The sequence below is a fragment of the Daphnia pulex genome, chromosome 3 (genome assembly GCF_021134715.1).
Source record: "Daphnia pulex isolate KAP4 chromosome 3, ASM2113471v1".
NCBI classification, from domain to species: domain Eukaryota; kingdom Metazoa; phylum Arthropoda; class Branchiopoda; order Diplostraca; family Daphniidae; genus Daphnia; species Daphnia pulex.
This window is the reverse complement of record NC_060019.1, coordinates 7135881-7161727: the sequence shown is the minus strand read 5'-3', so window position 1 is coordinate 7161727 and position 25847 is coordinate 7135881. Positions and strand designations below refer to the sequence as shown.

The 25847-nt window shown below is 41.1% G+C and overlaps 7 protein-coding genes, 2 long non-coding RNA genes, 1 other non-coding gene and 1 pseudogene across 13 annotated transcripts; 6 read left to right on the top strand and 5 right to left on the bottom strand.

Moving 5' to 3' along the window:
- Positions 1 to 3629: 3629 nt before the first annotated feature.
- On the bottom strand, positions 3630 to 4920 carry LOC124190310 (rho GTPase-activating protein 17-like). The gene is made up of 2 exons (XM_046582935.1): positions 4848 to 4920; positions 3630 to 4318 (listed from the first exon to the last, which is right to left on the bottom strand). Exons 1-2 carry the CDS (start codon positions 4918 to 4920, stop codon positions 3630 to 3632), a joined length of 762 nt encoding a protein of 253 aa, XP_046438891.1.
- On the top strand, positions 4564 to 6510 carry LOC124190389 (zinc finger MYND domain-containing protein 10-like). Its single transcript, XM_046583033.1, has 2 exons — positions 4564 to 5109; positions 6234 to 6510. The coding sequence occupies exons 1-2, from the start codon at positions 4919 to 4921 to the stop codon at positions 6508 to 6510; spliced, it is 468 nt and encodes a 155-aa protein (XP_046438989.1). The 5' UTR covers positions 4564 to 4918.
- Positions 5893 to 5966, top strand: Trnai-aau. Its single transcript has one exon. It is a non-coding gene; the product is annotated as a tRNA-Ile (tRNA).
- Positions 6511 to 6528: 18 nt separating the features above from the next.
- On the top strand, positions 6529 to 7447 carry LOC124190391 (NADH dehydrogenase [ubiquinone] 1 alpha subcomplex assembly factor 2-like). Its single transcript, XM_046583034.1, has 3 exons — positions 6529 to 6800; positions 6980 to 7069; positions 7153 to 7447. The coding sequence occupies exons 1-3, from the start codon at positions 6677 to 6679 to the stop codon at positions 7359 to 7361; spliced, it is 423 nt and encodes a 140-aa protein (XP_046438990.1). The 5' UTR covers positions 6529 to 6676; the 3' UTR covers positions 7362 to 7447.
- Positions 7448 to 7489: 42 nt separating this feature from the next.
- LOC124190393 lies at positions 7490 to 8089 on the bottom strand. Its single transcript, XR_006872952.1, has 2 exons — positions 7990 to 8089; positions 7490 to 7910 (listed from the first exon to the last, which is right to left on the bottom strand). It is a non-coding gene; the product is annotated as an uncharacterized LOC124190393 (long non-coding RNA).
- Positions 8090 to 8253: 164 nt separating this feature from the next.
- On the top strand, positions 8254 to 11845 carry LOC124190388 (non-structural maintenance of chromosomes element 3 homolog). 2 transcript variants are annotated; one of them, XM_046583031.1, is made up of 7 exons: positions 8254 to 8361; positions 8436 to 8495; positions 8574 to 8855; positions 8910 to 9078; positions 9272 to 9471; positions 9550 to 9619; positions 11737 to 11845. In XM_046583031.1, the coding sequence occupies exons 2-7, from the start codon at positions 8484 to 8486 to the stop codon at positions 11739 to 11741; spliced, it is 738 nt and encodes a 245-aa protein (XP_046438987.1). In that variant the 5' UTR covers positions 8254 to 8361; positions 8436 to 8483; the 3' UTR covers positions 11742 to 11845. The 2 variants fall into 2 exon arrangements, with proteins under 2 accessions (XP_046438987.1, XP_046438988.1); XM_046583032.1 differs by having other exon boundaries at positions 8291 to 8354.
- Positions 10358 to 11722, bottom strand: LOC124190392. 3 transcript variants are annotated; one of them, XR_006872950.1, is made up of 5 exons: positions 11353 to 11722; positions 11020 to 11182; positions 10933 to 10955; positions 10696 to 10851; positions 10358 to 10625 (listed from the first exon to the last, which is right to left on the bottom strand). It is a non-coding gene; the product is annotated as an uncharacterized LOC124190392 (long non-coding RNA). The 3 variants fall into 3 exon arrangements; XR_006872951.1 differs by lacking the exon at positions 10933 to 10955 and having other exon boundaries at positions 10696 to 10877; XR_006872949.1 differs by lacking the exon at positions 10933 to 10955 and having other exon boundaries at positions 11353 to 11720.
- Positions 11846 to 12366: 521 nt separating the features above from the next.
- Positions 12367 to 17674, bottom strand: LOC124190381 (annotated as a pseudogene).
- A 27-nt stretch (positions 17675 to 17701) lies between these two features.
- On the bottom strand, positions 17702 to 20229 carry LOC124190383 (leucine-rich repeat neuronal protein 2-like). Its single transcript, XM_046583022.1, has 3 exons — positions 19525 to 20229; positions 19225 to 19458; positions 17702 to 19155 (listed from the first exon to the last, which is right to left on the bottom strand). The coding sequence occupies exons 1-3, from the start codon at positions 19600 to 19602 to the stop codon at positions 18232 to 18234; spliced, it is 1236 nt and encodes a 411-aa protein (XP_046438978.1). The 5' UTR covers positions 19603 to 20229; the 3' UTR covers positions 17702 to 18231.
- Positions 20230 to 20275: 46 nt separating this feature from the next.
- Positions 20276 to 22167, top strand: LOC124190385. Its single transcript, XM_046583024.1, has 6 exons — positions 20276 to 20535; positions 20612 to 20683; positions 20742 to 20822; positions 20891 to 21486; positions 21562 to 21691; positions 21765 to 22167. The coding sequence occupies exons 2-6, from the start codon at positions 20612 to 20614 to the stop codon at positions 21978 to 21980; spliced, it is 1095 nt and encodes a 364-aa protein (XP_046438980.1). The 5' UTR covers positions 20276 to 20535; the 3' UTR covers positions 21981 to 22167.
- Positions 22168 to 22307: 140 nt separating this feature from the next.
- On the top strand, positions 22308 to 25819 carry LOC124190380. The gene is made up of 2 exons (XM_046583020.1): positions 22308 to 24818; positions 24891 to 25819. Exons 1-2 carry the CDS (start codon positions 23489 to 23491, stop codon positions 25616 to 25618), a joined length of 2058 nt encoding a protein of 685 aa, XP_046438976.1. The 5' UTR covers positions 22308 to 23488; the 3' UTR covers positions 25619 to 25819.
- The last annotated feature ends 28 nt before the right edge of the window (positions 25820 to 25847 follow it).

The window sequence follows — 25847 nt, the reverse complement described above, 5'->3', positions numbered from 1 at the left end:
TCTCTGGCGCTTTTGGCCATGAACTGGCCATGAAAAGCTCTCCCCCTTTTTTCTAGCCATTCTGCAGGTCCAAAATCACCCCTAAAGGCTTGTCTAAGACAGACCCCAACCATGGTCCTCGGAAAATATTGAAAGAATTTGCCAAATTAGAAATGTATTTTATTTTAAAATTATCGCAACTTATAAAGGGATGGGCAATCTAAATTGTAGGATATATATTTTTTAAATTTTACTACTATGTGTCCTAAAATAACTAAAAAAAAAAATCTTTATCCTAAAAAATATCGCGAGCCTTTTTTTATTTTTGCTGATAGCCTGAAAAGTAACCAAGATGGTTACGTAAAATTTCATCCCCAAATGAGGAATGAATTTCTACACTCCCTGATATTTTTTTAAATAATTATTTTCAAATATTTTTGGAATTAAACCATTTGTCCAACCCCTGACGCGTCAAAAATGACACCGCTCTCCCCTACCTACTCTCTAAGAAACGCTGTGTTCTAAAAGGAAACTAATGTTTTGCTATATCTAAACATGACTTGTTTGTCACCTCCTCCGACACACGATGTTTAGAAATTTTTTTCGAAACAAAAATGATTCCCCCCAACCAAACACATTTGTTTTCTTTTTGTTTTTAACCTAACCGCCCCGAAAGAACCTCAGGCTATGCTGGAAGCCATGGCCTTGTTATCCCTCCCCTTATTTGCATATTTCTCGAAATTCTTACAAAATTTTATTTATATAAATAAATGAATTAACTTTAAAGTTGAATACCTTAATTTGCAGCTAATGCATTTATACCTAATTTGGTAAAAATCTAATCCTCTGCATCCTCTATATATTCATTTTAATAGATAAAAATAATTCATTGAGGGGACAATTCCAAACATAGTTTCAAGAAAGCCATAAACAACTTTTTCAAATAACTAGGATTCAAGAGATTAAGTACTTAAAGTCCCAAAAGTACTATCAGTCAACATACTTTAATACAACTAGTGTAAAAAAAGCTTTTGATTAAGTACTGTTTCTTTCGTATGCTATATGTATGCGTATTGCCTAAACATACGTAACGTGCATAGGCACGGTGTGTGAAATGGCCTATACATCTAGTTTGTCCGTCGATATTGTTGACTAAGCATATCTATGCATCGAGTGTGTCGCCAAATGGCTCACATAATGTTTTTTAATTCATTTGTGTGGTGTTTGTGATGGGTGCTACAAAGCGAATTGGAAGTGATGTTTGGATATTCGGAAAAATTTTCAAAGGTCCCAACGCCCATCGTCTAATATGACATGATTGTGAAGGATTCGAAACATATCTAGAATGGCACAGTGGTTCAGCATCGAACTAGGAACCGGGAGTCCCGAGTTCAATACCCATCGCAGTCATATCAAACAAGTGGCACGGGCCTTTTATTAAGTATGTTGAATAATTATTCTACCGCCGCTGTGTGAAATTTGGACGAAACAAGCCGTTGATAATTTTCTGCTAGGATGTATACAAACTAAAGATAAGGTTTGCAATAAACTTGATTATCAAACCAATTTTACTTATTTCATTTGTTGATGTTTCAAAATGTTTGTTTTTTACATCCCGCCAAAGAGATGCAAAAAGTTAACATTTTTTCCTTTTCTTAACGCAATGTTTAGTTAAATCATGTGTCGTTTAATGAGGGGCGTTTATTAGGTTTAATGTCAAAACTGGCGCGAAGGTAAAAATGAGAAAAAGAAATTTACTTCATTTTTTAAACTTTGTGTTTCCGTTTTGAAAACATAGAATTTAGAATATTTTCAAAGCATGGTCATGTTTCCCTTTTTCAACACAGCGTTTCTTAGAGAGTACTTCACAACACTCAATGATTTCGGATGTTTCACTGTTTACTCCATCAAACAAACTAATGTCAACTAAATCATTATCCGTGGGGCATGCAATTTTCTCCTATAACGGCTTATACCACTTCCAGTTGCCAACCTTTCAGCGGTTCCCGTTTGGTTGGACAAAGGATCCACGTTAGGAACGATACAACCGTACATGAATGACGTAGTTACTTGTGATTTTACGGAGCAATCTACACTACGGATCGATCAAGACGACGAGTCCGACGGCTTAACATGCGAACAAATGGGTTTATTACAAAGCTTGGAGACACAAATCAATCTGGAGCTGCCATCACAAGATAAAGCAACTCTAATGGCCTTATTACAACATCACTTACGGGGATTTGCAATCAACGATAAGGATTTGGGTTGCTGCACCGCTACGGAGCACCCAATCAACATAAAAGAAGGTACAATTCCTGTTTGTCAACGCCCATACCCTAGCGCTTGGAAAGCGCGTAAAATCATTCAATCTTTATCCGATGCCATGTTAGAGCTGGGTATTATTGAACCGTCGGATAGTCCTTGGGGGGGCCCAGTGGTTCTCATAAAGAAAAAAGATGGTTCTTGGCGATTTTGTGTCGATTATCGCGCGTTGAATGATGTCACGATCAAAGATGTTTACCCATTACCACGCTTTTCGGACATTTTAAGCAAGTTGGAGGGGGCAGATTATTTTTCAATAATAGATCTTCAATCCGGTTATCACCAGTTTCCTTTACGTAAGGAAGATCGGGAGAAAACGGCTTTCATTACAGCCAATGGTCTGTACCATTTCAAAGTATTGCCTTTCGGCCTTTCAAACGGTCCCAGCTCATTTCAATGGTCGTTGGATATCATCTTAGGAGGACTTCGCTGGTCGTCGTGTTTGGTGTACTTGGATGATATAGGCCTAGTGGTGTACGCGCCGACTTTTGCATCTCACATTCACCGACTACACCTCGTCTTAACCTGTCTGAGTAACGCAGGTTTAAAATTAAAGGGATCCAAGTGTCAGTTTGCAATGACTACGTTGAAAGTTCTGGGACACGTGGTATCTAAAGCAGGAATCTCGCCTTACCCCGACAAAATCGCAGCAGTTAACGACTTTCCAGAATGTAATCAGGGCAAAACCCTAGTAACATCATCAAACGCATTCAAAGCTTTTTAGGCCTCTACTCTTATTACAGGCGACATATTCCGGGGTTTGCCAAAATTGCACAGCCGCTGACAGCCTTGACGAAGAAAGGAACACCATTTGTTTGGGGAGAAGCGCAACAACATAGTTTCCTTGCCTTAAAGAAAGCGTTGACGTCGGCCCCAATTCTCGCACACCCGGACTACGAATCCCCAATGGTAATAATGGCGGATGCTTGTGGCTATATGGAATTGGTGCCGTGTTATCACAAACCAAAGACGGGAAAGAGTGCCCACTAGCTTACGAAAGTCGTTTGCTGTCTAAAGCCGAAATAAATTATTCCATCACGGAGAAAGAGTGTTTAGCTCTCATTTGGGCTTTGCAGAAATTTCGATGTTTTATTTGGGGCTGTAAAGTTATCATTGTAACGGACCACGAAGCTTTCTGTTGGCTACGAACGAAAAATGACTTGGCGGGTCGATTGGCCAGGTGGAGCCTCTGTCTGCTAGAATACGACGTCGAAATCCGGTAGCAGTGGTAAACTGCACACCAATGCTGATTGTCTATCACGGTTTCTGTTACACGTCGAAAGTTCTGGCGAGGAGGAGCGTTGCGTTGCCATTGGAGCGGTTGGTTATCTCAACTCAAATGTTTTTGGCCCCGAAGACATGTTCAAGCCAGTCTGACCCCAAGGAGCCTGTTGCTGTTGTTGCTGCTGTTGCTGCGACTGCGGAGTGCCTGTCTGTTGAGGCTGTTGCTGCTGTTGTTGGACGCCACTGGGTGTAGCCACCGTCACTGGACCGGGACTTTCTCCCCATCCCAGTAGTCCCGAAGCTCCTCCACCGGGACCGTTGTTAGGAGCCGGTAACGGCATGCCAACCGAGACCATGGCTTGATGCTGCTGCTGTTGTTGATGCTGTTGAGCCGTCGGGTAACTACCAGGACCTCCGGATCCATCCTGCGGTTGTTGTTGCTGCTGTTGTTGAGGAGGAGGAGCCTGAGGTCCCTGCAGGCTGTTGAACAATCCACTCCAATTGGCGGCCGTGTTGAGAGTCGCCGAGCTCATAGCGGCCGAACTGAGAGCGGCAACTAGAGCCGATCCGCCCGGAAGAGCTCCCAAATTGAGGGCCCCCATTCCCAGTTGAGTGGCGCCAGGTGGAGCCGGACTACCTGCCGTGGCTCCAGTCAGTCCCAGAGACGATCCGAGGGCGGCCAAATTGGGCAGTTCGGTATGCGGCCGGTTGTTGTGTTGATGAGGCGGCGGCTGGCCGCTCCAAGCTCCTCCGACGGATGACGGCTGATATGGAGAGGGTCCACCTCCACCTGGAATTCAAAAAAAAAACAGAATCGTCGGTTAAATTTGTCCATCGCTTTGGGGAGGAAACAAAAAAAAATTGTAATGAATAAGAACAAGAGAATGTGAACTACTCGAATGCCACCAGTCCGAGTTAGTACCGGGTGCAGCACCTTGGTGAAACGGATTGGGTCCCTGGTGGTGGTACGGATTAACTGTCGCTGCGGCCGACGCTCCACCCGGACCAACGGATTGTCCACCGAAAACAGGTCTCCCTGCTGGTCTACGATGCCATCCTGATTGAGATTTGGAGAGAGGAAATCTTGCCTCACTTGCTCAAGACAGAGTCTTCCCTTTCACCTTTGATGATTTATTACTCGGTGGTGAGTTGTCAAAAAAAAAAAAAAATCTGTATAACGACCAGAGCCAGCCTTCCAGTGTGTGTTGGTCTGCGAAAACAAAAGACCCAAAACGACAACAAGAGAAAAATAAAAAGAAGAGAAACCCAAAAGTTTTCTTTCTAACAAACACACATTCCCTTTTTACCTTATTGTTGACAGCTGTACCACGAAGGAGCCGTCATTAGCTTGCTGGAGCTATTGCTGTACCATTCGGCCGCCTGCGAGGCCATGGGCGACTCAATCGTCGACTTGATCGACTATTGCCATCGCACGCTCTTGCGTTCAGCAGCGTCGTCGAGGAACCACCCGTCCTTGGCCGACAGCCCAATCCTCAAGCACCTGGACGTCAGCCACTTGGAGGCCAACATCGCCATCCGTTGCATCGCCATTCTACGCTCTCTCGCCGGTCACGCAGACAAGTAATAATCCGCAACTTCAAATAAATCAGATTTAATGAACGGGGAAGTCCTCTACTGGTCATTATAAATTCTCGGGGTCCAGCTCGTCATGTGACTATATTTATACATATGCAGCAGCAGCAGCAGCTAGAGTTTTAAAAAGAGTCCATTTTTTCCCTATTTTGTTTCTTCAACTCAAAAAATTGTGTGATGCCAATGACAAAGTACGTTGGGAAAGAATAAGAGCCGACAAAGTCAAAACCCGCCCTACTAATGAGTAATCAGAATCATAGAGTCGCATAGAGTGCGGGGGGACTTTTTTAGTTTAAAAAAATGAAGGCAATCAGATTTCGATTTAACGAGCTGTGTGGCTCCCTTTGCTGATTTATTGCGGAATTTGGACTATGAATCAATATCGCCCTGTCAGACTCTCGTTATCGGTGCCAATCTGCGCCCGGTTCTCTCTGAGAGTCTCGTGACGCATAAAAATTAATAATATTTTGTAATTAAAACAAAGCCAACAAAAAAAAAGGACTACGAGTCGAGATTGCTCAATTAAATAAATACGACTCATTGTCAACGAACTTAATCCTCTCTGCAACTCCCGGAAGTCGACGAGCTCTCCAATCCCGTTATTTTCGGTTATTTTATATATTCACTTTGGAGTAAAGGGGTGACCGTTTGGGATGCTGTTGGCACAAATTTCTTCTTTGTTACAACAATTAATTTTTTTTTTTTTTTTTTTTTTTTGCAGTCTTTTTTATTGTAAAAATCTTTGCCGTGCAACAAACTTTTGAACGAAACGGCCTGTTAGCTCAGTTGGTTAGAGCGCCGTGCTAATAACGCGGAGGTCATGAGTTCGATCCTCTTACGGGCCATGTAGCTTTTTGTTAAGTCGCTACAAGACGTAAAGTCTCAAGGACCTGTTACTGTGCACTATAACTGATAACATCAATTTAAATTTATTTTTTTTGTTACTTGTTTAAAAAAAAATAACCGGTTTCTACGCGACGTCGAGGAGACAATCGAATGAAGGAATGACGCACTAAATCTCACTTGAATTTTCTTTTTTAAAGTTCCTCTGACGTCGTTATTTAGAATTATGATGATTATTATGATATTTTTGGGTGGGATTTATGCCTAAGTTTGTCCGAAATCGTTACATCCCGGATGCTTACAACGACGGACGTGCCGCTGTTGGCGGTCCAGCTACTGATGGACCAGCAACCGTGGATCCGGCGGATCAAAGGCGATGATGAAAGTGGAAGCCGGAACAACGGTGACGACAACGATGAAATGTTTGAAATCTACGACAACGGTGAATGGCGTCGTTGCTGTCACGACGAAGCATGCGGCAGCTCAATTGCTGGCCAAATCCATCCAGTAGCTGCCCACCTATGGCTCCTCCTACTGTCCTCCTGAGAGGGTACATCGTAGCAGACGAACTAAATCAAATCACGTAACTCACGAACGAAACCAAAATATTGTTTTAGTCGTCTACATTTTGCAGTTTGCGTTATTTGTATTAAACTTCTGTTCATCTGTTGTGCAACTTTATTTCAAATTTCAGTTGAAACGTTTACGCAAAATGTCTAGGAGTATTTGGTCAAAAGTTTTTACAAATTTCGTTAATTCTTTGAGACCTCGCCAAGCAAAAGGTAACCTCATGGGCGAAGACTACATGAACAACAAATATTTCGAAATTCCTGCAGGTACTACTAGTCCATTTCAGTTCACAGTGAAAAGTCGTATAATTATATCTTTATATCGATTATAAGAGTATTATAGTTTTTTTTTTAAGATTTAGGTGACATCCAGTAGTAGATATATAGTATATGCTAGTACTTTTATTTATATTTCAAATTTTTTTTATATGTGTTTCTTTTTGCAGACCCTCGAAGAGGAAAAAGAAACCCATCACGTTGGTTTGAACCCATTGAAAAGGGCAACTTTGAACAAGAGTTACCAGCTGAGTGGGAAGGTATGTATACTGTTGTGGATAACATAAAAATGATAATAAAAACATAAAAACTATATCTTTCATGAATGCAAACAAAATTTCAGCTTGGCTTAGAGGAAGAAGGAAAGAGATTCCAAGCACTGAAGAAGTCTTGAAGAATTTGGGAATCATGCAGATGAAGAAAACTAATGCCAAAAAAGTAGCTATAGAAAACCCATTTGTCCATGAAGAAAGTCAAGTTAATCCAAATGAACACAAGTTTCCTGTCATCTCCGAGTATGAACTACCAGATCAGGTAATAAAGAAGAAATAGTTTGTTATGCATACCTTTCTTTGCAACATGAAAGTGATGAATAAAATGTAAATTAATAAAGTTAAAATACATTAGGCATTGAAAAAGTTGCCTATTTACTCAATAATAAAACACAGAAATCTGTAATAAACATTTTGTAAGCACTTTTATTGTAAGTAAATACAAAAATTTTCAAAATACACACAAAAAAAAAAGAAAAATAGATCAGTATGCTTTCAATCTCCTTTAGTTTTTCTTGTTTTGGAGATATTGGTGTCTCGTTTTGCTTTGCGCTTTGAGTCTTTCTCCTGGGCTTCCAGAGCTTTGGCAAGCTTCATTGACAGAAAAACAGACAGTAGAAAAAAGGGAGACAGACACAGGAGAACATAATATATGAAATCCCAAGGGTTCTGGGCAGCGTAGAGAATGATATTATTGAACCAGCCTTCCCAAGTTGCTTGATCTAGATTCAAGCTCGGTCTAATAACCGTCGGCTCTCCATTGAGCAACTCTTCCACGGTTCCAGACAAATCATCACCAATTGTTTCAAATTCGTCCATTCTTTACTACCTTTATTAAGGTTAAAATGGAATTAATCAAGGAATTCAAAACAAAAAAAGTACGCAAATGTAACAAAATAAAAACACACCTAGAATCTAGAGTCTAGACTAATCAGGTTTCGAAATCGCTCAGTTCAGACGACAAACCTTGATAAACAATATTCTGTCAAGTTAGCACAAACACGCCAGATTTCAAATTGCGCAATTAAAAAGAAGCTTTTGAGCGATTACTATTAAATACTATTTATTTATTTTTCAGAAGTAAAATTAAATTTAGACTATATTTCTAAAACATTTATTAGAAATATGTAAAAAGAAATTGCTATTCATGCCAAGCACTTATATTTGTGATATGGCAACACAGATCACATGTTAAAGAATAAAGATTTGGATTAATGGATTTCTTTGAAAACTTCCACTCCAGAAGCACCTTTAAGATAAAGTTCCTGTGTTGGTAAATGGTAACACACTATCTATTTGATTGAGTATAATAAAATTTGGATTTGGTTGAATCTTGAAATTTGTTAATTGCTAGCTCTGAAAGGCTTTACCTAGGTCCCATTTCGAAACAACCTAGTTTACAATGTCTCAGAGGGTAATCAAACATACTAATTGTACATACTGTGTATAAACCATCAAGTATATTGAATCTTTTGTATTAAATGTATGATAGAAATCAACTCCAAGCCAGAGGATTCCATCTTCTCAGAGGACTCCATCTTCTCAAAGGAATGCATCTTCTCAGAGATCTCAGTCACAGCGAGCTAACTCATCTCAGGCTGTAGAGGAACCAGTTGATGTTGACAGATTGGTTGCTGAAGTTATACAATATTTTTTGGTTATGGAGCAGAAGAAATTTCCAATTAAGAGGGCAGAAATAATAAAGCTTCTCAATGGAATTACCTCAAAGAATTTCAAAATTGTTATTTCCCATGCGCAGAAATACCTATTGGATGTAAGAGAATTAATGATGTTTTTTAAAGCATGTGTAATAGCAATTTTTGTTTAGGTTTTTGGCTTCTACCTTCATGAATTTGATGAAAAAAGTGGACACTATATTCTCATAAATAAAGTTATTATGCCAAAGAACTTGTCTCATCAGGATTTGTCTGAAAGCAACACTGTTTTGTTTCTGACATTATCAGCAATTTTCTTATCAGAGGGACAAATTATGGAAGGTATAAATTCTCATAATCAAAACATTTCTAATATTTTAATGATGATCAAAAACATCTGAAGAACTCATGTAGACTAGATACTACACCACTTCCTTACTCAATAAGTTTAAGTCTGATAATTTCAATTGCCATTCAAAATGTAATTTTAACTTTCACGCAATTTTAAATCATTTTTCTTTGTTTGTTTTTTTAGATGAAATTTGGAACATGCTTAGTATTCTTGGATACAAAACAGAAGACTACAAGAAGCTTGTTACCAATGATTTTGTTCGCCAGTTATATATCAATATTGAGGCTGTACCGCAATCGGATCCGCCTAAGCTTACCTTAAAATGGGGCGAACGGGCAGAGGTTGAATTTTCTAAAATAGAAATTCTCAAATTTGCTGCTCGGGTACAGTACTAATTAATTGCAAATTATTGAATTTGCTAATTCTATTCATGTTTCCCAATTTTGTGTCGTTCATTGAAGATTTACGGACAATCTCCTGAAGAATTCGGAACTTTATGGAATGTGGCTGTCAGAGAAGAGAAGGAAAGGGATTGATCAAGGCTGTCCCTAAACTGCGAAAGCGAAACGCGAAACGCGAAACGCCTAAAATGCGGAAAGGCTGTGCGAAACGGACCAAAATTTTTGGACCGTTTCGCGGGACCAAATGCCGGAGGGCATACTAAAATGCGAAACCTCAAAATGCGAAACGAAAATGTTTTCTTTTCCCCACCAGAGTGCAAATTGACGGATGAGGCCCGTTGAGGCCGCCATGTTTCATGACTCATAGTATATGTAATGTGAATGTATGTATGGATATGAATGTGTGTACACTATATATTAACGAATATTACTTTTCGCTAGAGTTTTGAAAATAAAATGTTTGTATTTCATGGGAAAACAGTCTTATCAAATTAAATTTATTTAGTCGACTCGATTACTCTTGTTTCTTCAAGAGCACGGGGGTCCCTCGGATGAGCTCTTGAATGAGAAATCTCCAATTATTAAGTCTTTGTGGAATAGAGGCGGAAGAAGCTTTCAGCACGTTTTAGCTGGGTGGCATTTTCAATAAATTTCAATCGAATAGCTATATATATTTAGACGCCGGGCTGCAGCTATCGGCTGATAGTTTTTCCATTCGACTTGGTCAGCCGATTTTCCTCGGCGAACAACTGTTGAAAGAAATTCCGGCTAAGAGAAACACAGATTGATCGAATGACATAGAGAACGTCGACGACGTAACAATGTGTTAATGTACCCCGCTGTGGGATTATTTTATTTAAGACATTGAAAGGGGGGAGCAATCAAATTTTATTTCTTCAGCCGCTACACTATTTCGGTTTAAATTATGAAAAATTGAAGTCAAAAGTCAGCTATGCGTCTTGGGACGGGCTGATGAGTGATTCAACCGAGGTATGAAATAAATGATAATAAAAGAAGAAAAGATTAAAACAAATTCTATTATCGAGCAAATTAAGCTTAACATTTTTCCCCCGTTGACAAAGTCATCGACACGACGCACTTTCCATGCGCACATGCACACATATTGTATAATCCACCTAGCCATCACAGAAGAAGAAAAATCAAGAACCGAAACTTTCCTTAAACATAAAAATGATTCTTTGATACCTGAATTGTAGATTGAAAATACAAAGATTTGATTTGTGATGCCAATCTTCTAGCGCTTGTAGCAAAAGTAAAGCACAGATACGCCTGCTCCACACTATTACTTGGGCAGCATGAGCTATGGAACTATTACCACTCTCAGAATTCCACCAAGGTTTTCTATGACAGGGATAACCAAATTATTGCTTTGAACAAGAAAAGCGATTAGAAAAGAAAACACTTGCATCATTTTTCCGTCACCTCAGAAACAGTAGATGTATTACCTGTGAGAACAGACAAGTATGAGAATAACATACAGACAGCATGATAATTTTAACTAAAAAATACCTCAGAGAATGTAGGTTACAATGTATCAGGTGAAACATCATGTCACCTCACATTGGGAAGTTTTTTCTTTACTCTCATTTATTTCTTTGCAGAAAGACAGCTTACTTCAGCAAAACGACAAAGCGAGTTTCATGAAGTGGACATCTCCCATGACTTTAATTATCTAAAAAAAATGCATCAATTAGTTGGGCAAAGAAAAATATTAGAAAAAACAAAGTATCTTAAACATCAGATGAGTTAAGTTTGGAATCAATAAATTGACTATGTCAAATTCAATCCATTCCCTCCATTAGATCATCAACAAAGATTGCAAAAACCCACGAAATTACATACCAAGTTTAAGAAGTATTGCGGTGATTGAATGGCAAATAACGTGAATCACAAATCAAAATCATGAATACAATAGGTAAATACACAAAACTGTAATATCCTTTTAATTTAACGAATTATATACAAAACAGAAACTAGGATAAACTAACTCGAAGGCAAGGTGTTTTTATCTTGACGAGTAGATTTTTGTGACGCAAGTACGTATGTTAATGGCGTCGTCTGTTGACGTTCTGTTGACGTTTCGCACCCACCGATTTCGCATTTTAGTACGGACCCAAGGCCTAAAATGCGAAACAGGGTCCCAACTTTTGGGTCCGTTTCGCACAGCTTTTCCGCATTTTAGGCGTTTCGCGTTTCGCGTTTCGCTTTCGCAGTTTAGGGACAGCCATTGATCAACTCTTTTAAAAATTCGCATTCTTTTGTTTTTTAAATACTTCCAAGAATTCCACAAATGTATAATCACTTTCGTATGTATAAATGATCAAATGTGCGCTAACCGTTGGTTTTTTGTTATTGTGTATGGCATGCCGTGGGGACAATCTGTTTCCTTAAAATTGGAAGCTTAAATTTTAAAAAATACTTATTTAAATATTAAAGTAAATGCTTAATTACATTCAATTCTCTTATCTTTCTATTAACTTTTAATGTGTTAAAGTCTTAAATTTAAAAATAAAATTTTCAATGTTGAACGCTAAACGGCTAAAGTAGAAGTCTATCGCTGAAATTTGAAGTCTCAAGTATGTGAATTCGGTGTCTACAAGCGCCACCTATCAGTGAAAATACATACTCAAAAGGGCAATAGCTGTATTTAGGTATTGTTCACTATTCTGCGGAATGTCGCGGGAGCACAAATCGAACAAGTCCTTCAAACTTTGATTTCGTTTACCGTCGTAAAATTACGAGTTCTAATTCGCCAGCCAGTTCGAAACGAGCACCCAACGTGTGACCTATTAACATGGGAACGTATTTCAAATGGTAAATTGCACATCAGATTGAAGATAAAGATACGACGAAAAATAGTCGGGAATTGAAAGTGTATTCCGTTTGTCACGTCTCCATTGAAGATACAAGTAGTCACACACAATCGGCATCAGGCGGAACGCCATCAACTTCAAAATATATACAACATTTCGGCATTTGCCGCTAAGTTTGATTTTCTCTTCAAAAGTGGCACGGAACGATCCTTCCGGACTGCGGATGGCTTTTTTAAATCTGACCGCGAATGCCGGAAACGCTGCGGATGAATGCTACATCGAATTTGTCCATTTCCAGGGTCGACGAGAACATGCCCTAGATGAAGGCCGTTTTGCGTTAAATCTGTAACGGCGTGTCGACTAATTTGAGTTTCTTGACAATCTGAGTCGACTTGTCCAAATCGAAATCCAGCCTAAATCCAGACTATGCCAAAGCAAGAAACAAATCACAATGAAAATTACTTTGAAGACAAATTTCAATCACACATTTAGGGAATTGTACCTGAACTTGAGAGATGGACTGAATGGCCAGCAGACCTTTGTCTCCAGGTGTCAATGGATTCCAAAACAAAGATGTACAGTGCATATGCTCTGGCGTGTATTTGAGCTGTCTGTGACGTCCGTTGTGATCGTGGATCGAGTAGAGCGGAATTTTTTGAAATCGGCGCCAGCCCAATGACAGGATCAGCGGATCTCTCGTTTATAGGATACGTCGCCGTCATCGTCTAGTAGTTCCTCGTCCTCGTCATGCGCCTGCGTCAGAGTAGGTCCTTCTCCTCTCGATTCATACATCTGCGCATCCAGCGTCCTTTGCAACTTCATCAGCGACGAAATCATCTCTGATTTAGGATTCGTAGGGTCTTCCTGCTTGGAGTGCGAGTGACTGCTGCCAAGCTCAATGTAGATGGAATCCTTGTCGTAGATGATACCGCCCACTCCAGACATGGGGGCATAGATAAGCTTCTCCTTTTCGACCAGCGAACGTTTCTTCAATTTATCCGGTAAAGGGAAGGATCAGGAAGAAATGAAACGTATTTAAGGCGGAAATCACCACAGCCTGGGATGTGGACGGGACATTGATTTCTCAAGTGGACACCACGGACAAAACCGTAAAGGAAAATGTCCCGATTGCATTTCAGATTCTCGTGCAATCGACTGGGAGGTGTCATGTTTTCCAACCGATCCACCAAAACGTAAGGAAGAGTCAATCTCCACAGCAGAGGTCGGAATTTCATGACCGAGATGAAGCGACCGAGGTTCTTGATCTCGTTTTTAGGGTAGGTTCCGTGGAGTTAGGTAAAACAATTTTGCTCCCTGGTACACTTCTTTAAAAAATCTGTGCTTCAGAACTTGTTTCGTTTTTTCAGCTACTTGTTATACTTGAACATGTCCAATGAGTCAGAACACCCATTACTCGGTGAAATCCATGCACCTGTTAGTCGTTCGAGATCATTAATTTTGAACATGAGGAGTATGCTTCAGTAGACCTTACCTGACAGATGTTGAGAAATTCAAAATTGCCATTTCGAAGCCAAACGAAGCATCAGTCAAAACTCAAAAGCAAGCAAGAACAAGGTCAGCCACTTTAGCGATGTCTATCGAGTTGATGTCGTTATTGCATTCCATAAAAGTCATCCTTCGTTTCTTTCCCTACATTTTTTCAGAGAAATAAATTTATTTGATATTCATTTTAGTAATAATGAACGGATAACGCATTACCCGTGACGATGGTAACGAGCCCCTGTATGGATGTGATATTCTTTCGTGTAGAGTTTTTTATTAGAGCTTGGAGAAGAGTATTTTTTCCAACTTGAGGTTGGCCAACAATGGCTACCATGATTGGTGTGGGTTCTAGGGGAGTCCTGTCTAGTAATGGAATATGCTGCTTTTTCATTTACGGGCCCTGAAAAAAAAAGAAAAGAATAAGAAATTGCTAACCAACGTGGGAAATAAATTTTGGTCAGCTATGAAAGACATGTCATGCAAGATTTGATTGATCTGGGCTGAACCAAACCGATTTACCTGTGAAAATGTTTCCGAGCCTTGGCTAATGACTGGATAGCAAAAGCTTTTCTCATCCATTTCTTGGATGTGTGGATCCTTGAATTTTTCTTGTCCGCTTTGCGCCCTAATAATTTTTCAACCATCGTTAAATGCTATAGTCTTCAAATACTGTGTGCTGCAAAATAGTTTACCAGCACGGCGTTCCCGGTGAGCCTTTTTCTTGTCTTCATCAACATGGTCCTCCATTCTTCCTTCCTTTTTCACTTGAAAATACTTTAAAAATCTGTAATAACTTTGACTTCAAGTAAAAAAGTTTTACTGAAAACACGAAGAAGAAAAAGACATGTGGATAAATGACAAACCACGAAAAGCAGACGACTACAATCGTCAAAAAGCTCTATCTAGTGCTGCTTTTGGAAGTGAATTTACAACGCCGTCTGGGATCCAGAGATGACACTATCCTCTTGTCTGCACCGCAATAAGAGAAACTTCATAAATTAGAAAAAAAATTCAAAATTTCTCAAAATGAAATTAGAATTAAGGTTTTGATCCCTTTTTTTGAGTTTTGTTCTTGGTTAAAAGTAACATGTTTTGGGTGAGATGAAAAGCGCATTAGTCGTCAAACCCAACGCACCTGTCGATGATCGTTCAGAACCATAAACATTTTATACAATAGACGGGCAGCATCCACGCTTCAGTGAATGTTTACATAACATGTGTATGTGTTGAGAAATTTCGATATTCTATATTCTATACGCTGCGTGGCAAAAGTAACAAAGCTTCTTCATAATACACTCGTATTATATAACATTAAAGTCATCTTTCAGTTTTTAATCTTACACATATTTTTCAGAACAAAAAAAAACGTATTTTTAAAAATAAATTAAGAACCAGTGACGTAATATTTTGGGGGGAGCAACTCTTTCTTTAGGCGTGATAATGTGTTCACAGCTCGAAGCACTAAGTAATTTTTCCCTTCTGTTTCTTGGCCAGCAATATCGGCAGGGGGGTCTATTGTTGGTGTTGGTCTCCTGTAACGGAATACGCTGCTTTATTTGAAAATTCTGAGTTTGTAAACGATTGTAAACCAAATGAAATTATACTGAAGAAAAGACAATGCGCTGCTGATGTAATCTTCGGTAAAGGAGAGCTCGTCAGTGCGTGTTGACATTTCTTCTCCCTACCCATCTAATTGTAGAACGGTTAACCACGCCTATTATTGCCCTAATCCATCTAAGCATTCACTTTCACACCTTACAATCACTCGGTCTTTTTCAGAAAAAAGTAATTTATATTACCTACCTTTAAAGAATACTTTACTTCTGTCGTCGTGTTGCGGCGCTGGAGCTCATCTTCACCTAGGGCACAATCGTTGACCCCATCGCATCGGTACTTGGCGGGAATACAACTGGTTCGACATTTAAACCATTCAACACCAACGCAGTCGGCTTTAGTACATGCGTGTTTATCTTCTCCCAATACTTTACCCAATGGACATAGGCAAGTGACTCCATCAGGTGTTGGTGCGTAAATGTCGCTACAACCTCTAGTATCCCCCAAGCAATGATGATCGTGACTGTTGAAATCGATCGGACATCAAACGATACTGAACAGTTATGTCGTCGGAAGCGTCGATAACGAAGCCGCGCATAGTTTTCGTCTCTTGCTTGTTCAACCAGCTGATGCGAGTGGAGGATTGAGTCAGCCAAAAGACGGAATCTGCACTGACGTCCATGGCAACCGGAGTGCCCAGATGAGAGCGAAGGATGGTTCGATTTTCACCGTTGACTTCGATCCGTTCAATTGTACCTCGCAGGGAGGCGCTGAAGTAGATGTTTGCCGTCGTAAGCCATCGCCGATACAATTCTACGAACTTTGACCAACTCCTGTCGGTTAGTTCCATCCATATGCCAAACGCTGATGACGTGACTGATGCGGCCCTCGACGATGAACATCCTGCCGGATTGGGATCCAATGGTAACACCTTGGGGGCTGTTAAGATTTCGGGCCAATACTAGACGGTCGTAACTACCATCGTGTTTCTTTTGGCCAACTACAACAGTTTCCCGAGTAACTTCCGTCCAGTAAATGTTCTCCGTGAAGGGATCCACGTCCAACCCCTCGACCATGTCGACGTTTTCGAAGAGAACCGTCTGTCGATAAGTATCCAGGTGGATCGAGTAGATCGTCCTCTGAATCATGTCGCTGTAGACGATTGAGTGGCCTAAGGGGCTGTACGCCAATGCACCGATGTATTCCACGTTACGCGTAGGCAGACGAAAGACGGAATCCTTGCCAATCTGGTGATGAGTCATGCGATAGATGTCGGTGTAAGTTGCGATGACGATGGAAGATTCATGAGCGGAAATAGACTCGCAGGTACGACCGTGTTTGTTCAAAGTCATTCCGACAGGGCAAGCGCACTTATAACCTTGTAGGAGTTGGTGAAAGAAGACAGAGATGGCTGCAAATCACGTTTCGACAGGGGTTGGTGAGATGGCTTTGCTTGTAAGGATGATGAACGTGGATGCCAGTTGGAGTTATCGAAGCTTCCTTGATCAAAATCTGGAAAAGTTGGATTTTCAGAATTTACTTGCCATCATTGACTCGCAAATCTGAAGATAAATAATACCTTATAATCCTTGCCGGTAAACTTGTTGACGGAAAGAACTTCGTGCTCCAGAGGATCGCACCAAAAGATTGTGTTTTCAAATATATCGAGAGCGTACGGATGGGTCACTTTAACGGGAAGGATTTTACGATCGGATCCATCAATCCGCGAACTTTCAATGCGATTGAGTTTGGCGTCTACCCAATAAATACGTTGAATGGTTTCGTCCACAGCCAATCCATTAGGCCAAATAATGTCTGCCGTGATTACGTTTGTCCGCTGCGATCCATCCATGCCAGCAGAACCAATGTGTGAACTAGAACTCCAGTCAGACCAGAAAAGCAAACCCTCTTCAGGATAGACGGCCACGGCACGAGATTTGTCTAGTTGTCCACTAATGACAACACTGCAAATGGCAGCATAAAAATCGCAAACGACGATGTGCTTCCGGCCGGAGTCCGCGAAATAAATGTGTCTGCCAACCCAGTCGATCACCAAGTCTTCAACAATCTCCACACCAACCGAAACAACGTACTGGAAAGCTGATCCATCCAACATGGATTTGTAAATACCAGCCTTGCCCTCGCTCTTTTCATTCCAGTAGACGACCCCATCTTCATAATCAGCTGCGACGCCGTGCGTTTGTGAAATGCCTGATACAACGAGTCCATACTCTTTGAGAAGAAGCGAATATCTCGATCAGTTGTAATTAGCAGCATTGGATCTGGCCCTACACACATAAAAAAAGGAAGAAATATATATATCAGCAGCGCATTGTCTTTACTTTTCTTCAGTATGATTTCATTTGATTTACAATCGTTTAAAAAACTCAGAATTTTCAAATAAAGCAGCGTATTCCAATACAGGAGACCAACACCAACAATAGACCCCCATCCGATATTGCTGGCCAAGAAACAGAAGGGAAAAATTGCTCTGCTTCGAGCTGTGAACACATTTTCACGCCTAAAGAGTTGCTCCCCCCAAAATATTACGTCAGTCGTCAACTTGTTGCCGTTGAGCCACAATTCTTTTAACGAGACGACAGGGTCGAACAGGCCCGGCGGAAGCTGGACCAGTTGGTTGGACGACAGGTCTAAAAGGCGCAATTTGCGTAACGATTGGAAAGCGTCGACGCTCAAGCGGCGGAGTTGACAGTTTTTCAAGTCGAGATGTTGAAGTCGTCGGTTGGCCTTGAACGTGTCGGCGTCGATCGATACGATCCGCCCGCGTAGATGCAACTCGGAAATGGAAAGCAAATCTTTAAAGTAGTTTGAATCGAGGCTTTTATTTCCTTCAAGGGGGGCCCTGACTGATCCAGAGCTCCTGCAATTTCACCAATCCGTTGAAACTGTCAGGTTCAAACTCCATGGAAACGACCTGCATGCCTTCCAAGGGCTCTCGGTTGACGACGATTTCGCCTTCCTTCCAGCGATAAGATCCGAGTAAAAGGCGGCGGATGGACGAGACGTTGGCGAAAGTGTTTGGGTAGAGAGTCGAAAGCGGATTGTCGCTCAAATCCAGCGATTCCAAATCGGGCAGGAAAGGGAAAGAGTTTTCGGTGAGGTGAGTCAACTGATTACCGGACAGATCGAGCTGCTGGAGTGCGCCCATTCCTTGCAGCTCACCCGGCTTGATCTCCAGCAACTCGTTGTCCGCTAGCGAAAGGGATTCCAATTCCATTAAATCGCCCGGTTCCATTTCCAGCCGCACTCGCAGTTGACTCGTGCGGATGGTCAACTCTTTCAGATGACTCAGACTCGTGAACGCACCAGAGTGACCCGTGCTAAAAGCTTCCGGCAACTGGCAACCGACGATCAGCAAATACTCGAGTTGGGTCAACATTGAAAAGCCATTCCACGGAACGCTTAGTTCCGTTTGTTGGTGCAACTTTTTGAACTCTTCGTAAGGCAGGATTTCTTCGGGAACGTCATACGTCAACCGTTGTGAAGGGGCTGATTGTTCGTCGTCGGCTATTTCGACCACCGTGACCGGTTCCGGCGAAGGCTGATCCAGCAATTCCAAGTTGACAAGACTCAAATATTGAAGTTGAATCAAAGATTTGAGGCTATCCGAATGTAAAATGATTGATGGCGCACTACTAGACTCCTGTTGTTGAGATCCTTCGAGACCCAGAGCTCTCAAGTTGACAAATTTCGACAAATGAGTGGCCGTCAAGCGGATTTCCGGTGCGTCGGATGCTTGGATAATCTTCATGGCCTATTAAAAATTCATTTGAAATTCATTAGACACGGTTATTGAAGGATATTTATAGGTATTCCAACGAACCTCGGTTTGAGACGGCAAGCGGGCCAATAGGGTTTCAATTTCCATGTCGTGTTGTTGGACACAAATTACGGCACGGAATAATAGGTCATTAAGGGCGCTGCTATTGGGGCTGGTGGATGAATCCGGCTGCATTTTATTGAGTAGATGCCATTCGTCGACTATGCTGGCCAAGTAGGATTCGTGACACCAGCATTCGTGAGGACAAGACGGAGACCATGGCGCTGATTGAATACCCTTGTTGGATTTCAATTCACATTTTTGACGAGAGACAAAATATAATAATAATCAATCGATTTTTACCTGAAGGAAGAGAAGAAGACTAACGACTAGGATTTTCATGATTTGGGAAATTTTACTTTCACCCACGGTGGAATGCATCCATAAAACTACTAAAGAATTTTTCCAAAGGGTTCGCTATAGACTGTAGTAGAAGCATCATTATCTCTTGGAAGAGGAAGCAAATTCAACATTAAAACAAAAAAGACAAGGGATATCCTCTGGCGATATTGTCTTATAAAATGTTCTTTTTAAAACGAGACACGAGTAACATTGTTTTGACTAACAACGTTACTTACAACGCCTGCATCAAATTTCAATTCAAATTCTCGTAAAAATCGTCAAAGAACTCGTAATTTTACGACGGTAAACGAAATCAAAGTTTGAAGTGACTTGTTCGATTTGTGCTCCCGCGACATTCCGCAGAATAGTGAACAATACCTAAATACAGCTATTGCCCTTTTGAGTATGTATTTTCACTGATAGGTGGCGCTAGTAGACACCGAATTCACATACTTGAGACTTCAAATTTCAGCGATAGACTTCTACTTTAGCCGTTTAGCGTTCAACATTGAAAATTTTATTTTTAAATTTAAGACTTAAACACATTAAAAGTTAATAGAAAGATAAGAGAATTGAATGTAATTAAGCATTTACTTTAATATTTAAATAAGTATTTTTTAAAATTCAAGCTTCCAATTTTAAGGAAACAGATTGTCCCCACGGCATGCCATAATTGTGTGGCATCGGCGAGTTCGTTCGTGCGCCACCAGATGACTCAATACAGACGTCAATCGAGCTAAAATGTTTGTCTCGTTTGGGCTAAGTTGACCGTGACTCGAAACTCGAAAGCAAATACTTTTGCCTGTAATTTACGTGTTAAATAACGAACTAATCATTTAAACAACTTATAGTAATAACCCCTCAACCAGGGCTACAAACTCAAGTGGAGAGTTCGTGCGAGAAGATGAGTATATTTAAATTTCACCTTCGTCTTTCTAGGTATTAGACACACTTTCGACTACATACAATAAAGTGAGTTCACAATACGAGCTTCATTTGCAAAATGGCGGCAAAGTTTGAAAACTGATGACTTTTGTTTTCAACTTAGATGGAAGGGCCTTCAGGAGCTTCCAATAGTGGTGGAGGGTTCAGAAGATCAAGAGGTGTGAACTGGACAGAAGTATGTTAAATTAATACATTAAGTTGTGTTTGCTTTACCAACTTTTTCTTACAATCAGGAAGAGACAGAACAATTGCTAGAAGCTTGGTCTGATCGGGATGTGCAACTCCTTCTTGAAAATGGTCCACACAACAGGCAGGTATAATGTAGCTAATTGGCAAAACAAGTTTCTGACACATTGATGATATCCTCAAAATGTTGTTACAGGCTTTTGAACGAGTGTCATTCAATCTTGCACAACACCATATGGACAAGACCCCAAGCCAGTGTCGTGAGAAGATAAAGAAATTGAAAACCATTTACAGAAATTTGAATAATCGTGGCAAGGTTTCAAGAAAGATCAGAGGCAAATTGATCCATAAACTTCATCAAGTTATGGGTGGAATCTCCGTTCTACCTGCAACTGATAAAAGTTCAGATATGTCTGCTGCTGTTAATCAAGAAGAAATGGATGGTGCAGAGGTTGAAGGGCAGAGGACAAATAATGTTCTGGGTGATGAATTTGCTGGGAACAACTTTGGAATACCAGTAAAAATCATCACAATGGGCTCAGGAGGAGATTTCCAAGATGAAGGTGACAGCAGCGTAAGCTCGGATCCAGAATCGATGTCAAGTTCTGACATGGATCATGCCGAAGTTCCTACACAAACCCAAGTTTCAAAAAATAGAGTCAGAAGTACAAAACTTTCACGAAGAAGAAAAAACAAACGATCCAAAAGGCTTTCGGCGATCTACGTTCTTATTGACAAGGTTATTGCTGCCCAGTCTGCTGCTAATGAACGATTCGCAGCTTTGGAAGAGAGGTAAGTCGGAAAAATTGTGTGACATCAATTACCGAATAATAATAATAATTTTGAATTGAAATTTTCTGCGTAAAGGCGGCTTTTGCTGGACAAGGAGTTGGAAGAGAAGCGCATAGAAGCCGAGGCCCATCGACAAGAGGCGCAGCGTCAACACGAAATCAGGTTGTTGAGCATGATGACTCAACAGATGGCCTGTGTTCTCAAGGTAAGTGCAACTTTCATATTTAACTGTCTTAACGCGAAAATACTTTAGCGTTTATGTTTGAAACAATCAAAAGAGCCTAAACCCGCTGACATTTACCGGTTCCCGCTGTGAGACTGTCGCCACACCCATTGAAATGTCCGCGGGTGGCAATGGTGGTGGCCCAGGTGGCGGCCCAGGTGGCGATCCGTCTAAACAGGACGGACCACAGGTCAACGGCACGGGACAGGAACAGGTCAACGGCTGCGGCGTCCGTCCGAACGACTACACGACCGTTTACTCGACCATGTGACGCCTTTTTTATTTATTTATTTTCTTTTAGAAATTTAGTCTCTAAAATAAAGCGTCCAATATCCTGGTTACCATCCCTAGAAGTCAACGTAATTAAACCATAAAGATTTATGCCATTCTCTTGGGTCACTGTTGTAAGCATATTGCTCGTGTTATTCATTGGTAAATATAACAAAGTAATTTTTTTATATTTTGGCCATTTTCTTTAGTATTTAAAACGCGTTATTACATGTCCTCTTTGAAATTTCGATTATAAAACCGACATTTCAAAGACGTGTAATCTTCCCAAGATATTTTTGTAGCTTCGTTTTCCTTTTTAACGTCAACATCCTTTGTGGTCGCCTTTTTCTTTTTGTGCCCAAGTCGGTGACTCGCTCGTGGTCACGCCGAATAATGGATCCGCGTCTATTTGCACTCGGTCGCTTTTATGTGCATTTTCTGGTTCGATCGAATTGCCATTCAGGCGTATGCAGAGTACGCATCTCCGGTCTTTTACTGGCGGAAAGCTATTGCCCTTGTTTTCATCTGAAATTTCGAAATTTATTAGACTGGCTCAAATGTGGTGGAACTAAGTTTATTCGTGCTCTCGATTGTTAATTACAAGGTTGATGGCATTCGGTTACCGAGACACACATGTTTGTGCGATATAGTCTGTTTGAAACAAAGTTTTGGCACTCCATTTTATTTTTATCGCTCTCCGTCTTTCTTATGTCATTGTCCGAAAGTCCAGCTATGCAAAAGTTCCAGCTGTCGAGATATTTGTGGACCAGAGAAAACTATTTTTTTTTCTCTCGATACAAACGACGTAGGAGGGGGGTTTTGGGTGGGGGAGGAGGAGTTTCAGGTAAATTACAGCATACGTATAGCTGGGAAAGAGGGAAGGGTAAGGGTCGGTGTTTACTGACGAGTTGGTGGAATCGCCGCCATCCGGAAACATTCTATTGTATATAGCTGCGGTTAAAGCAAGCGGGCTTCAGCCGCTAGAGCGTGACTCGGGCTTCTTGCTCACCATATACCTTTAGATCATGTAGTTCTTGCAACCTGTGTTTTTTCTCTTTGCTGTTGATTATCTATTACACCAATCTACGTATGGATTGAGGAAGCAATAAGTCATGATTCTATTTCTCGTCCAAGCCCCGATCACACAAGTGTAATCGACTACACGTTTTTGGTTGAGAAACTTTGTTTTAGGAATAGACCCTTAATTAATAGCATTTAAAAATCGCCAATGCGTTCAGGCGAGTTGCCTCTCTTTTCACGCTAAAGTTATCTGATTACTACTATTTTACTTCCTACACTTCCTAGTCCAAATTAATGAAAAAAAAGTCACGGTTGGGTTGGACTGATATTGCTCTTATTCTTATCTTATCCCCAGAAGCCGCTCGTCCGCTTCAACAGACAAGGTGGAGCGTCGTAGAAGAAGAACCCCAGGGTTTTGACGGTGTGTTCTTGTTCTCCGAGTCTCAGTTTAACTTGGGATATTCAAGTGTTCACACGTGAGAAACCGGGATGGAGCTCAATTCCTGTTCCAGCCATGACGATAATACTTCGGCGGCCTTCGTGCGAGACTGGCGGATAAGAAAAATTTCGCCTGTCAATAATAAGTTGACGAATCCAGACACTGCACCGATCGTCCGCCGGCGGACTGTTATTACCATCGGGTCGACGACCGAATCGAACGGCTCGATTTATCAACAGGAAGATCAAACTATATCCGCATCGGAAGTGGGTGAAACGGCTTGCGGTCGAATTAGTATCACAGTCAAGACTATCCCCAAGACACCAAGTATCCGGGCGATTCCAGCAAGTCCCACCTTCAGTCCTGACCTTCATGCGGAAGAAGAATGGACTGCGAGAGACACCGTCCCTTTCAAATCGTCGTCTGTTAGCGATCCTTCGTGGATTTACGTCCCATCCAAGCCGGATCGATCTTATTCGTCGAAAATTCTCCAACGGCCTCCATGGAAAGATGAGACATCGTCGCAGGATGTCGATTCGACTTTGGCAGATAACAAGAAGCTGTACAGGACTCTGAGTAACAAGAGCTCCTCTTACAAGCTAACCGAGATCGACCTGGGTCCATCGGTGGATAGTCGAAGTGTCAACTCTGATGGAATAACCAGCCAAGGATTTGAATCGCCCAAAATCACTTTGAAACCGACTTTCAAGATGACTTTTGGTGACGAAACCAAGATCCTTCGTTTGATGGACACAACCGGCAGCGAAAAAAGTGTCCGTAAAGTCGAAAAGCTTCAGACCAATTCCATTTCTCGTTCTCCGATTGGCTATCACGAATGGCTCAAGTCGCTTGATCGACTTGAAGGAGAGACGTACCCCAATCAGGCGCACTCGTCAGATGATGATAAGAAGAAGCATCGAGACACCAAATTACTGAAATTTACTGATTGCCCTCTTGCCGGAAGCTCGGCCGGAGAAGTCAATAAATCTAGTAACACGACTCAATCCGTCAATTTGGTTGCAAGTTCTCCCAAGAGCATCTTGAAAAATGTCCAGAATGAATCCAACTGTGAAATTCGTCAGGAGAAAGTTAATTTGATTAAAAATCAACCTTACAAAGATGTAGTAGCAGGAATCGTTGGCGAAGTCAGTCCACAAGTTTTCAAGGCATCACTGACGAAGCCCATCAACTCGCTAATTAATACCAAACACGCACAAGATTGGACTGTTGAAAAATCCTCTTCAAGCCTTGTCAGTTTGGCTGGAAAATCGGATTATACGAAATCCAGCAAAGTTATTCCCACCAAAGGAAATCAAGTTGCCGCCACTCCTAAGGTTGTGGAAGATTGTCCAGCAAACGGCTTATCCATTGCAATGAAAGGTAATTAACAATTATTTCAATTTGACTTCAGTTTGATTTCACGCTTTTAATTTTATTGGTTCCATTTTTTAGTGGACAGAGCCAGCACTCCCAACAGTGTGGAAATTGTCAATAAAAACCAGATCAATTCCATGAAATCACTCAGCTCCTCCGGCTCTTGGAAAAAGAATTCCAACACTCAGGATGGAACGAGCAGTCCTACCCTTTCGTCTGGTATGGATCTTTCCAAAGCAACCGAGCTTGTTAGACAGTTCTTCAATACCGGAAATGAAGAAGATACTGATAGCAGTCAAAGTGCTTCATTAGTAACCGATAAGAAGCCAGTGGACGTGATGAATTCCGGAGACCAAACAATATCCATCTCGCACGCCTACCAATCTCCTGCTGCGCAATCCACTTCCAGCGGTTCTCCTGAATATCAACCAGGATCGGCTCAGGATCAACGATATGCTGGCCATCATAACCGTGGGCGATCGCCGATCAAATCTAAAATTCCGTTGCGGATCCCTAGACCTGCGAGTAGTTCCGCTTGTTCTCATTCCGGAAGCAATTCAACCTTGACGACGCCATCTGTCGCTTACGTCGAGAAGGGAAGTTATATTCCGACGCCGAAAAATTGCGCTTTTAATAAAGCCAAGTCTGTTACTAATATGCCGAGTAGGATTAAACCCCCTTCAACTGGAAGCGCAGTGAGAACCAGATCGGTGGAAAATTTGAGGCAAACCAGCCCGCTGTCCAGTTATGTGTTGTACAGTAATATTATGATGGCAAGAGATGAAGAGACCAGTCAATATCAATAAAGTTAAAAAAATTATGAAATGGATTCCAGTAACCCAAATCATGTTGAGGGTAGCATTTTATTATTATTTCCTTATTGCCTGCTGCTGCTTCCCATACTTATAAGCAATTCGTGCATCCTGGCTGGATATTTGGTTTTCCCCACTTTCTGTATTGAATTTTAATTTACATGGTATTAATAAAAATATATTATTTCTATGCTATTCACGTTCCAATTCATGAACTATGTGA